The sequence below is a fragment of the Eublepharis macularius genome, chromosome 4 (genome assembly GCF_028583425.1).
Source record: "Eublepharis macularius isolate TG4126 chromosome 4, MPM_Emac_v1.0, whole genome shotgun sequence".
NCBI classification, from domain to species: domain Eukaryota; kingdom Metazoa; phylum Chordata; class Lepidosauria; order Squamata; family Eublepharidae; genus Eublepharis; species Eublepharis macularius.
The window spans coordinates 109139217-109151766 of record NC_072793.1 but is presented as its reverse complement, the minus strand read 5'-3'; the positions used below and the strand labels follow the sequence as shown (position 1 = coordinate 109151766).

The following is a 12550-nucleotide window of genomic DNA, read 5'->3' as shown; positions in this document are numbered from 1 at the left end:
TCTCTATTTACAGGTCAAGGTATCAATTCTCAAAGAAGAAAAAAAAGGGAGGAAAAGAAAGATATGTTAGGCTTTCAGAAAGATATGTAATGCTGTAATCTTATTTCCACTTATTATATAAACATATAATTTTATTGTGTTTCTTTTGGTAAAGGGCTACCTTTAAATTTTTTTACCAAGCAATATTAGTGAGCTCATTTAGGAAGGAAGGCAGCAGGGTTAGGAAAATATGATGTAAGTATTTTGATTCTTAGCCTGAGAATACATACTCAGAAACAAAATCACAGCACTCCACAGTACAGTTGTGCTTTCCCACAAGCAGTGGCATTTTCTAGGAGCTGTGGCTTTGCTTGATTATTTAAATGTGTTCCAAAATGGACTGTATACTCTGAATCACACACATGTACAAAAGCCAAATGGAAACTTCAGGAACTGAGGCTTTCCCTATTATCTTTTAAAAAGCACTGACATAGAAAAATATACATCATACCTCAAAAATGTAATCCTTCCCATCCTTGCCATGAACTGCTTTTACAGCACATATGTCCAAACCTCCAAACATCTCAGAACAGCTGTCAATCCAGAGCTTGTACCTGGAATGTGAAGTGAAGCTCCTGTTAGTCCAAAAACATGATCTTGTCATAATACAGATCTAGCCAAGTAGATTATGCCCAGGACTGCATCCCATACTTACTTTCCTCCCACTCACATTCCAAAAACTCATGTGGAAAAGTAGTCTGAAATTGGAGGACCATTGAGCTAATGATCAGTTGTGAATTTGATTCACATGTGCAGGAATACAAAGCCCTTACAAGAGCATTTACATGCAGGATATAGGGTTACCAGTCCCCCACTGGGGGTGGGGAATCCCCCGTTCCCACCCTCTACCCCCCACTTACCTGGCTGGCAGTGGGGAACGCACCTCTGGGGTATGTCCTGTGCACCACAGTGTCCCGATTCAGGCCCATCATGCCACCCCAGCAGCGTTCTTGCGCTCCGCAGTAACCCAATTTGACCTCCTATGGAGGGCAGGAGCACTCCCTGGAGCGGCACGTGGCCTGCATGATGACATCACTTCCCAGAAGTCATGTCGCACAGGCCAGGAGCACATGCACGTGTGAGGAGACCGCCTTGGGTAATTGCCAGGTCTCCCACCTCCAATCAGGAGGGTTCCTGCAGCAGGAACCATATAAAGAAAGCAATGTAGGGGCTGACATGATCATTCATATTCTGGGCCTTGATACATCTTGTAAAAGCTAATAAATATGTGCCCCTGAACTCACATAAATCACTACCAGAAAGCTCCGTCACATCATACATTATATCTCCTGGGTGCCTTTACTACAGCATTGCTCTAGGAGATATTTTAGAAGAGGTGAACAAGGCTTGACAGAGGACCAAATGGTGCAAGAGCTGATGTCTCTACCTCCCTGGCATGTGATTTCAATACGAATCAGTCCCTGGAGTACTTGGAGAATTACCTTCCATGCTCATGCTGTATGGCTAAGGGAAAATTGAATCATGAACCAAATGTATTGTTTAGTTTGGAAAAAAGGAATAGAGGAAAGAGGCAGCAATGGTGGTAGCAGGGGAGGCAGTGGGAGGAAAGAAGAGGAGGAGGCAAAAGAATGAAAGAAGCAGGAATCTGGGGGGGGGAGTAATTTGGTTGCGTTTCTGAGTTCAAAGTTCACTCATACAACAGCTTTATATGTTCTCAGTACAGGTTGTGAGCTTTCTTACAAATCACAAGACATTTCTTGTATTCCCATAAAATAACAACATGTCCATTTTCCAGACATGTGCTTTACATGTGGTTAATTGGGCAGGCATTGCCTCAGTGTCTCTGATGCATGTACACATACATGTATTTGTTCTAAGACTGGATGTAATGTTAAGCTTGTCATCACCAAAAGCAATGAGATTTATTACGAATGAAATGTTTATGTTCAGGTTGTATTGTATAAATTGCAGATGTTACTATTTGAAAATTTCTCCAGTGCAAATTTTTTTTACAAAATCAAAAGCAAAGTACAGGTATGTTTTTTTTTAAAAGATATATTGATGACAATTTATAGAAATATAGGAGTGACTTTTTATTCTTTGTACAATTTGACTTTTAGGGGTCTTTTGGATGCATGCCAAATTTAACATCTGTAGATGCACTGACTGTAGGGAGAGTTTATTTGTTTAAGAGCCACTTCTTGCTGTAAAGCATTACGGCCTTTTTTCTTGAATCTAGAAGTATTCCTTCTTTTAATGGTAAATCTGGAAAAAAACCAATCCAAACAAAGAAAGCTGCTTTTAGAAAGCTCTTCCTATGAACCCAAAGAAAATTGACAAGATTTTACTGAAGGCAGTTTTTTATATATATACAAAAAATGACGCTGAAAAAAAATAGCTGCATGGAAATAGATATCAAAGATGCAGCAGTTTACAAATGTATGGATAGGTTCATACTGGGGACAGTGGTTGATAAGGCTCTTTAGTCCAAATCCATTTAGGTTTTCCAAGGTTCAATCAGCACTTTTCATCAGGCCTAGAAATGCAAGCTAACAAAACTGGGTCAACTTTGAGATAATATAATATTCTCTGTTAATAGGTAATCACATTGTGACTACTTGTTATTTTTTAAACTTTATTTTTCATTTTTTAACAGTGAATTTAACAAATATATAACAAGTATAACTTCTTCTCAACATCAAGTCTACCTTTTACAATATTTTTTTTTATTTATGATTTTAATTATTTGAATGCTTTTTGAAGGGTAAAGTTCTATGTTGTGCAGGGTTGAGTTTTATTTGATTGGTTGAAGAAGTTTTGGTTGATGATTCTTTTTGTCAACTTAAGCAGTATTATTAGATAATCTGTTAATTTTGTTAAATGAATGAATGATACAGTTGTATTTCTGGTTGTACATCATTGGCGGTGATGAATTAAAAAAATGGATACAATTTCTCTATGAATTCAGTTGGTTTGGGATAAATCTCAGCTTTAATAACTGTTATTTTAAAGAACTTTTCAAAGTTAGCCCCTGACATAGATTATATTACAATTGTCCAGTGTAGGCGTTACCAAGGGATGTATAACTGTGGCAGAATCATATTTCTCCAGTTATATTTGTAGTTTGTATACCAGTGAAAGTTGGTAAAAGGCTCTCCTGGCCACAGATGACACTTGAGGATTCAGGAGCCGTGCTGGATCAAATATAGTATCCAAACTGTGTACCTGAGAGTCTCTCTAAACAAGACAATGTTAGCTGGGAAGAGGGGTTTAAAAAGACAGAGCTGGGGGCAGGGCAAAGGCTTTGCTATACACTGGAGCTGTGTGAAGGGGCTGTGAAATGCCAAAAAGGAAACTTCAGCCCTTTATAACCTCTCCAGGTCCAAGCCCGGCTCTGGAAGCCAGCTCCAGCCCATTTTTATTTCTTGCTGCCCTCTGGTTGTGATCTCACACAGTTTTAGACTGGAGAGGTGAAATTGACAGAGCCTTCCGGGTGGTGAAGATAAACCCTCTGAGGAGCGATCTGTGCCAGCTCTTTCTGTTAAAACTACACTTCCCTGGCTAACATTGCATCTCCCTACATTTAATGAACATGCAAGGCGTATCATGTAGAAAGAATCTACGTTTTCAGGGGGAGTACAACATTATCCAGTACAAATTAAACTCCCATTTCTCAGACTGCCTGAACTATCAGCATGTCTATCTTGACAGAGTCCAACTTCTTCAGCCTGTTCATTCTCATCAAGCCCATCACCGATGTCAGGCACTAGTTAAGCAAAGTACAACCTTGTGAAATACTGCCAGCTAAAGGCCATTTAGAAAGCACAGCAGTCTCTGTGCAGAAAGGCCACTTTCTGGACTCTGGCCGTTTCCACACGGCTTACCTTTTGCTGGAACACAGTGTGTTCTTGCGCGAAATCGCATGACAACAGCATGTTCTCGCACAAAATCACATGATAACAGTGTCTGCCTGGCTCGATTTTGTGCATGAAGACGCTGTGTGCTGGCAAAAGGTAAGTCGTGTGGAAAAGGCCTCTACCGCCAGCCAGGTTTGAAACCACTGTAGCTTGCTATCGCCCAAAGCCACATCAACCACACTGTGCAGACAGTACCATGTGCTGTGGAGATCACCATTGCTATCTCTTTCATGGTGAGGGCCACCAAATATGCTGTTTCAGTGTTAAAACCAGTCAGGAAATGAGACTGACCAGGATCTGGCTAGTAAGCTTAATCAAAGAGACCCCGAAGCAGAAAAGCTATCACAGGCAAAATCACTTGCACAATAACAGAAAACTGAAGACTTGCCTATAAGGTTGTAGATGTAGACAGGACATTTTTACAGAAAGTTTTATCAAGATGTCCTTAAGAGGTACAAGAACGGCACCTCCCGTATTGAATCATTTACTGTCTGTGCGATCCTCACATCCAGTTTTCCCATCAGCCTACTTGAGCAGCAAGCAAGAGCTTCTAGTTTTGAGCTTCATCTCTCTAAAGATCTTGTGAAGATCTTGAGGCTGCTCAAACTGAAAAGTATCCATCAAACCCAGATATGCAATAGTTTGTGACAGAAATGCAGGAGCCAGCCATCCCATCCTTGGGATCTTGAGTTGCAAAAGATAAGGGCTTTGCATGGATATTAAAATATCCCAACACAATAAACCTGGGGGCTTTCAGTACTACCAAAATCACTTCACTAGTTCAGGCAAGGAGATTGATGGAATGGAAGGAGAGGTGGAATGGCAACAGAACCCCTAGATTGTCCCAACACCAGGCTCAAACACATAAAATATAGATGCTTTTGAAGGGAGTACTGAATAATGTAGTAAGGTTGCCAATTCCAGGTTGGGGAATTCCTGAAGATTTGGGGTGGAACCTTGGGGTGGTGAGGTTTGGGGAAGGAATGGACCTCAGTTGAGTATAATATCTGAGTCCAGATGTAGGATGTGTTTCAAATGTTTTTTGGGGATGTGTCTTATTCCTTTGGATATGGCATATTCTTGAAACACCACTATAACTCATAAGTTTAAAATCAAATAAAATCAAAGTTTGATAGTTGCTTTAATAAAGTCAAGTTCTGAAAGTCTCTCTTTTGGCTTCACATAGCACTGAACTTACATTAACATGGGCTGATATAAGCGGTTAATACAAACAAGTTGTGATAATGTTTTAATAACCTGATAAAGTATCTAGAAAATGTACAGATTGAAGGATTCTGACTTGAATAAGATATATCTCAGAGCTAGACAAACCCCCCCCCCCACAGTGTTGCACTTATCTGTAACTGTTGTTCATCGAGGTCTTCTGTGCAGGCACACATGGGACTGTGCACGAGCAGGCCTGCCGATCGGAGGTAACTTTAGCTGAAAATCCACTAGGGGGCGTTGCTGTCCTGCATGGCACATGCATGGCTGCTTTCCCACTGAAACAGCCTCTAGGAGGGCAGAGTTCCCCCAGATACCCTTGGTTCCTCTTTCGCCACTGTATTCCCCCAAAATAGAGGCCTAGCAGGGAAGGAGGGAGGGTATGTGTGCCTGCACGGAGGACCTTTTTTTAAAAAAAAAATTATTGGTGAGTACATACAATGTTATTCAATACACAAATTCCCCGTCTTATCTAAATTATATCAACCCCCCCTTTCCCCCTCGTTACTGACTTCCAACAGCTTTCCAACCCCAAACCCCTCTTATTACTCAAATTACTCTTAACCATAATTTTTCTAAATCCTATATATGTTATATCACTTATTCTAAGCATGTTCAAATTTTTATGTATCTCCGATTTTCTAATATATCAATCTACATTTCACTGTTTAAACTATCTATTTTTTAATACAATCTCCTTATTACTAATATTAGCTTAGATTAATTAATAGCTAAGTTTCCCCATTAATGGTAAAGTTACTTCTCTCTCCCCTTTATAAAGTCACATATTAATAATTCTCAAACTGCCACAATCCTCGACGGTTGTTGTGGGTTTTCCGGGCTGTATTGCCGTGGTCTTGGCATTGTAGTTCCTGACGTTTCGCCAGCAGCTGTGGCTGGCATCTTCAGAGGTGTAGCACCAAAAGACAGAGATCTCGTTCTCCGGCCGTGAAAGCCTTCGACAATACATTGCCACAATCCTCCTTTCATATCCCATTTTTTTTCTAGATATTGTTTCAATTTCTCCCAGTCTGCAATATATTCTCCTGGATCAAGATCTTTACGTTTTCTTGTCATTTTGTCCATCTCAGCCATGTACAGCAATTTGTAAATCCAATCTTCTATAGTTGGTATTTCTTGCACTTTCCATTTCTGCGCGTACAAAAGTCTTGCTGCTGTAGTCATGTATAATAGCAATGTTCTGTACTGCCTTGGAACTTCTTCCATTCCCAAGTTCAGTAGCAACAACTCTGGGTTCTTATTTATTTGGGTTTGCAAAACCTCATTAATTATTTCTATTATATCTCCCCAGTATTGCTTAGCTACCTCACAAGTCCACCACATATGGTACAATGATCCTTCATGCTTTTTACATTTCCAGCATTTATCTGACATATTTGCATTTCCATGCGCAATCTTCTTAGGCGTTAAATACCACCTATACATCATTTTGTATACATTCTCTTTAATGTTGGTACAAGTTGAAATCTTCAAAGTATTTTTCCACAAGTATTCCCATGATTCCATTGTTATTTCTTTATAAAGGTTTATTGCCCATTTCACCATCTGGACTTTGACTGACTCGTCTTCCGTATACCATTTTAAAAGTATTTTGTATATTTTCGAAATATCTTTTTTGCCTTCTTGTAGAATCACTTCTTCTAACTCCGAGTTTTTTAGTCTTATTCCTCCCTTTAGACAGTCTGAGTTGTAAAGATCCCTAATTTGCCTATATTGAAACCATCCATAGTGAGGAGATAACTCTTCTTGTGTCTTTATTTTTGGTATTCTGCGTTCTATTGACATTATCTCTTTATAAGTTAAACATTGTTGTTCATTATAAACAGTTCTCGGATCTATTACTTCATATGGTACCACCCATGAAGGGATAACACTTTCTATGTAATTCTTATATTTCTTCCAGATTGTGAAAAGGCTTCTTCTGATATAGTGATGCAAAAACATAAAGTCCGCTTTAACTTTATCATACCACAAATAGGCATGCCATCCAAACAACTTTTTGTGTCCCTCCAAAGTCAGCAGTTTACGGTCTTTTAACGTTATCCAATCTTTTAACCATGTCAGACAAATTGCTTCGTAATATAATCTTATGTTTGGCAGTTGCAGCCCCCCTCTTTCTTTCGAATCTTGTAATACTTTCATTTTCACGCGGGGTTTTCTGCCTGCCCACACAAAGTCTGAAATTTTTCTTTGCCATTTGTCAAATTGTTTGAAGTCTCGGATAATTGGAATAGTTTGCAGCAAAAACATCACACGTGGTAGCACATTCATCTTCACTGCTGCTATTCTTCCCAACCATGACAAATTTAATTTATTCCATTTTATCAAATCTCTTTCTATTTGTTGCCACAGTTTCTCATAATTATTTTTAAATAAATCTATATTTTTTGCAGTCAACTCAATTCCTAAATATTTCACTTTATTAGCTACCTCACAGTCCGTTATATCCATTAATTCTTGCTGTTTTTGCTTCGTCATGTTCTTACACAATATCTTCGACTTCTTTTTGTTCTCATAAAATCCCGCCAAATCACCAAATTCCTTTATTTTATCCATTATTTTTGGCATATTGTCTATTGGATCTTCCACTATCAACATTACATTATCCGCAAATGCCCTGACTTTGTAGGAAAATTCCTTATTTTTATGCCATGGATTGTATCGTCCTCTCGAATTTGAATCAGCAAAATTTCCAAAATCAAAATGAACAACAATGGAGATAATGGGCAAGCTTGTCTTGTACCTTTACGTATTTTCAATTTTTTAGTCAAATCATCATTAACTACAATCGCTGCACACTGGTCTTTGTAAATTCCTTTAACTGCTTGTGTGAACTTTTCTCCCATTTGCAGCTTTTCCATAGTGGCAAACATAAAATCCCAGTTCAAATTGTCAAATGCTTTTTCCGCGTCTACAAAAAAGAAACCAACTTCCCTATCACAGTGCTTATCGTAATATTCAATAGCGTTTATTACTAGGGGTGTGCAAGCCAAAAATTTTCGGCTAAAGCCGAAAGCAGAAAGCAGAAAGAGGATTCTCTTTCGTATAAGCCGAAAGCCGAAACGGCCAGCTTTAGGTTACACAGTAGGAGGGCACAACAGGGCATGATAGCAATGTACTACAAAAAATAATACAACCCACTTCACCGTTTTTGACAGCAATTGTGTTTGTGTGATTCTCTGATGTGAAGTGAGTTGTGTTATTTTTGTGTAGTACACTGCTTTCCTGCTCTGTTGTGCCTTCCTACTGTGTAACCTAAAGCAGTTACAGAAATAAAGTGCTTTTGACAGCAATTTTTTGGGGTGATTCTTTAATGTGAAGTGAGTTGTGTTATTTTTGTGTAAGATACTGCTTCCATGCCCTTTGGTGCCCCCCCCTGCTGTGTAACCTAAAGCTGTTCAAGAAATAAAGTGTTTTTGACAGGAATTGTGCTTTTGTGATTCTCTGATGTTAAGTGAGTTGTGTTATTTTTGTGTAAGATAGTGCTGCCATGCCCTTTGGTGTTCCCCCCTGCTGTGTAACCTAAAGCTGTTCAAGAAATAAAGTGTTTTTGACAGGAATCGTGCTTTGTGATTTTCTGATGTTAAGTGAGTTGTGTTATTTTTCTGTGTGGGGGACTGCTGGTGTAATGTGTCGTTATGCTTTGCCTACTTGTACTTTGGAAGGGAGAAAATAATTTTTTAAAAACTTTATTTTGTGTTCTTGTTTTATTCTTTGTTGTGCAGTTGGTTCCCATCATAGGGAACAATGGGGCTGGCTGGCCAGCCATCACTGTAGGTGGTGGGGGAATTTGAGGGAGGGTGTCTGTGGTTCAGGTGCTCTTTCACAGGGACCAGCTGGCACTCAGAAGTGTGCCCACCATTGTGGCACCCCTGGGCTGTGCAGAATTGCCCAGGGAAAGAGAGTTTAGAAGTTCCCAGCATAGGGAACAAAGGGAGAGGGCCGGCCTTTGCCAGCCTGTTCCTGGGGTTATGGGTGTGGGGCTGCTGGGGGTGGATTTGGGTCTGTGAGGGGCTAATGTGGGGATTTGGGTCTGTGTGTGGCAGCTGGGGGGGAATTGGGTTTGTGTGGGGCTGTAGGGGGTGGACTTTGGGGGCTGAGAGCACCTACTTGGGGAGGCCATGAAATGGCCCCCCCAAGTGGGAGTAGTCTGAGCCTTGGTGGGGGTGGGAGGAAGGGTGGGAGAAGGGCCCCAGAGGGCTGGGGGGCATTTTGCATGCAAAATGCCACCCCTGGCAAGACAAGCCTCCCCCAGCTGTCAGTGGTAGAGATGAGAGCACCTACTTGGGGAGGCCATGAAATTCCCCCCCAAGTGGGAGCAGTCTGAGCCTTGGTGGGGGGTGGGAGAAGGGCCCCAGAGGGTTGGGGGGCATTTTGCATGCAAAATGCCACCCCTGGCAAGACAAGCCTCCCCCAGCTGTCAGTGGTAGAGAATGAGATTAGAGCACCTACTTGGGGAGGCCATGAAATGGCCCCCCTAAGTGGGAGCAGGCTGAGCCTTGGTGGGGGGTGGGAGGAGGGGTGGCAGAAGGGCCCCTGAGGGTGAGGGGGCATTTTGCATGCAAAATGCCACCCCTGGCAAAGGAAGCCTGCTTCTTCATTTTTCCCCATAGGAAATAATGAAGAAGATGAGCAGCAGCATGCTAACAATATGCTGCTCCTTCGCTTTCTTATGGGAGGATAGGGGGACCTGCTTTGGGGGGCCATAACATGGCCCCCCAAAGTCCAATCGGTCTGAAACTTGGGGGGTTTGTAGAGAGGGGTTAGAGGAAGGTCCCCACCAATTTTGGGCTGATTCGGTGGGAAAATGCCTCCCCCAGACGTCCTGGAAGACGCCGGAGGCATTTTCCCATTGAAAAAGCCTAAAGCCGAAACGTTTCGGCTTTTTTTCTTTCGGCTAGCCGAAACGTTTCGGCTTAGCCTGAAACGTTTCGGCTAACCTGAAAGAAGCCGAAACACTTTTGTTTTGGCTTTCTTTCGGCTTTCAGAAAGCCGAAATGCACATCCCTATTTATTACTGTCCTTAAATTGTCCTTAATTTGTCTATTGGGTAGGAATCCAGCTTGTTCTTCTGCAATAAATTCCGACATCCATCCCTTTAATCTTTCCACCATAATTTTCGCAAATATTTTATAGTCATTATTCAGCAACGAAATTGGCCGATAATTCTTAACGTTGGTCAAATCCTGTCCATCTTTCGGGATCAATGATATATTAGCTTCATTCCATGAATCAGGAATCTTTTGGCCTTGTAATATTCCATTAATTACCTCACTTAGAAACAGTGTCAGCTCATTGGCCATCATTCTATAGAAATTTGCTGTTATTTCATCTGGTCCCGGTGCTTTCCCTAATTTTGTTGATTGTATAGCTTCTTTTATTTCTTCCTCTGTCACTTCCCTATTTAACTTCTCTTTCCATTCCTCTGAAATTACTGGAAGCTTCACTTTCTCCAAATATTCCGCTATTGAATCTCTGTTCACCTCTTTCTTTTGGTACAGCTTTGCATAAAATTTAAAAAAGGCTCTACTAATGGCTGATTGATCTGTCAATGTTTTATCTTTCTCTCGAATCTTAGTTATAGTTTTCTTCTCCCTTTTTTTTTTTTTTAATTGCCACACTAAATATTTCCCAGGCTTATTTGCACCTTCAAACGACTTCTGTTTCATTTTTTTAAAATTCCACTCCAATTCTCTATTGTTCATTGCTGTCAGTTGTTCCTGCAAATTTTTCATATCCTGAAATATTTTCTTTTTTCCTGGTCTTTTTTTAAGTTGTATCTCTTTGGCTTTAATTTTTTCCATAATTTCAAGTCTCTTTTCTTCCCTACTCCTCCTAGCTCTTGCAATCCATTAGCGTTCCTCTAATAACAGCTTTATATATGACCCATACCTTGTTAGTTGGTACATCCTTATTCAAATTGCACTGTATAAAAAATTTGGTCTCTCTTCGTAACAACACCATATTTTCTTCCGTTTGCAGCAAGTCTTCATTTATCCTCCATCCTCTTTTCTTTTTATTTTTCCCAAATCTCCACATAACTGGATTGTGATCTGAGCCTACCTTGGGCATTATCTCCACATCTCTAGTCCATACCACCAGTTCTTTGGAAGCCCAGATCATGTCAATTCTTGATAGTGTAAAATGTCTTGCAGAGTAAAATGTATATTGTTTATTTTTCAGATTTTGTCTCCTCCACACATCTTCCAGACTTTCTTGTTCCTTAATCGCAAAACACGATTTTGGCAAAAGTCCTCTCTTTTTCTGTGCACTTTTAGATTTCTTGTCTTCTTCCAAATTTGTAACTCCAATGAAGTCACCTGCCAAAATTATTTGATCATAAGTCAATTCATCTAATTGTTCCTGTAAGTCCTTGAAAAAAATTTCTTTTGCCCCATTGGGCGCATAAATTCCAATCACCAAAATCTTCTTAGAGTTCCAAATTATTTCCACTGCAATATATCTAGCTTCTGTATCACTTAGAACCAGTTTTGGCTGTAGCTCCTTTATATATAATACAACACCTCTCTTTTTCTTTTTGGAAGCTGCTACAAATTCATTTCCAAGTTTTGCAAGTTTCAAATATTTCACATCCTGTTTTTTAATATGTGTCTCTTGCAAACACACTATATTACATTTTTGTTTTAACAGCCAGTGGAAAATAGTCTTACGTTTAAAAGGTGAATTTAGTCCATTTACATTCCAAGATATGATTTTACACTCCATGATCAAATTTTAGCTCCTTTTGGTAAGTCTTTTTCATTGTCCCTGATAAACCTTTCCATCTCCTGGCCAGATCTGATGATTTTCCTTACAACACCAAATTCGAAAGCCAGTCCTTCAGGTATTTCCCATCTGTATCTGATTTTCATGTCTTTTAACATCTGGACCAGCTCTCTATACTTCTTCCTCTCCAACAACACCGATCTGGGCAGTTCTTTCATGATTCTCACCACTTTCCCATCAACCTTTAATGGGTCCTGAAATTGTTTACTCACAATTGACTCTCTTGTCTTTCTAGTTGTAAATTGCACAATCATATCTCTTGGTAACTTCCTTTGAGCTGCAAATTTTGAGTTAATTCTGTATGCCACATCCAGAAGCGCTGCAATCTCCTCTTCTTCTTTTCCCAGGTATGCCGCCAAAATTTCTGTAATCTGCTCTTGGGCTGTTTTTTCCAAAACTTCCGGGGTTCCACGAAATCTCACTTGTCTTTCCATTTGTTTACATTCAGCTACGGCCATTCTTCCCTTCACGCCTCTTAGCTCCATTCTCTGCACATCTGCCAAGGTATCAGCCGCCTTTTCTACTGTGTTAACTCTCTGCTGTGTAACTTGCATTTCTTTTTGAACCTGATCCATATTCTTCGCTAATTCTGCCATCTCCGA

At 40.2% G+C, this 12550-nt stretch overlaps 1 protein-coding gene across 2 annotated transcripts in view; it reads right to left on the bottom strand.

Moving 5' to 3' along the window:
• Positions 1 to 12550, bottom strand: part of SYN2 (synapsin II) — a 341584-nt gene that overhangs the window by 29715 nt on the left and 299319 nt on the right. For both annotated transcript variants that reach the window (XM_054976925.1, XM_054976926.1), the window contains one exon: positions 491 to 593. In XM_054976925.1, coding sequence (XP_054832900.1) covers positions 491 to 593 — 103 coding nt within the window. The remainder of the gene's footprint in view (positions 1 to 490; positions 594 to 12550) is intronic.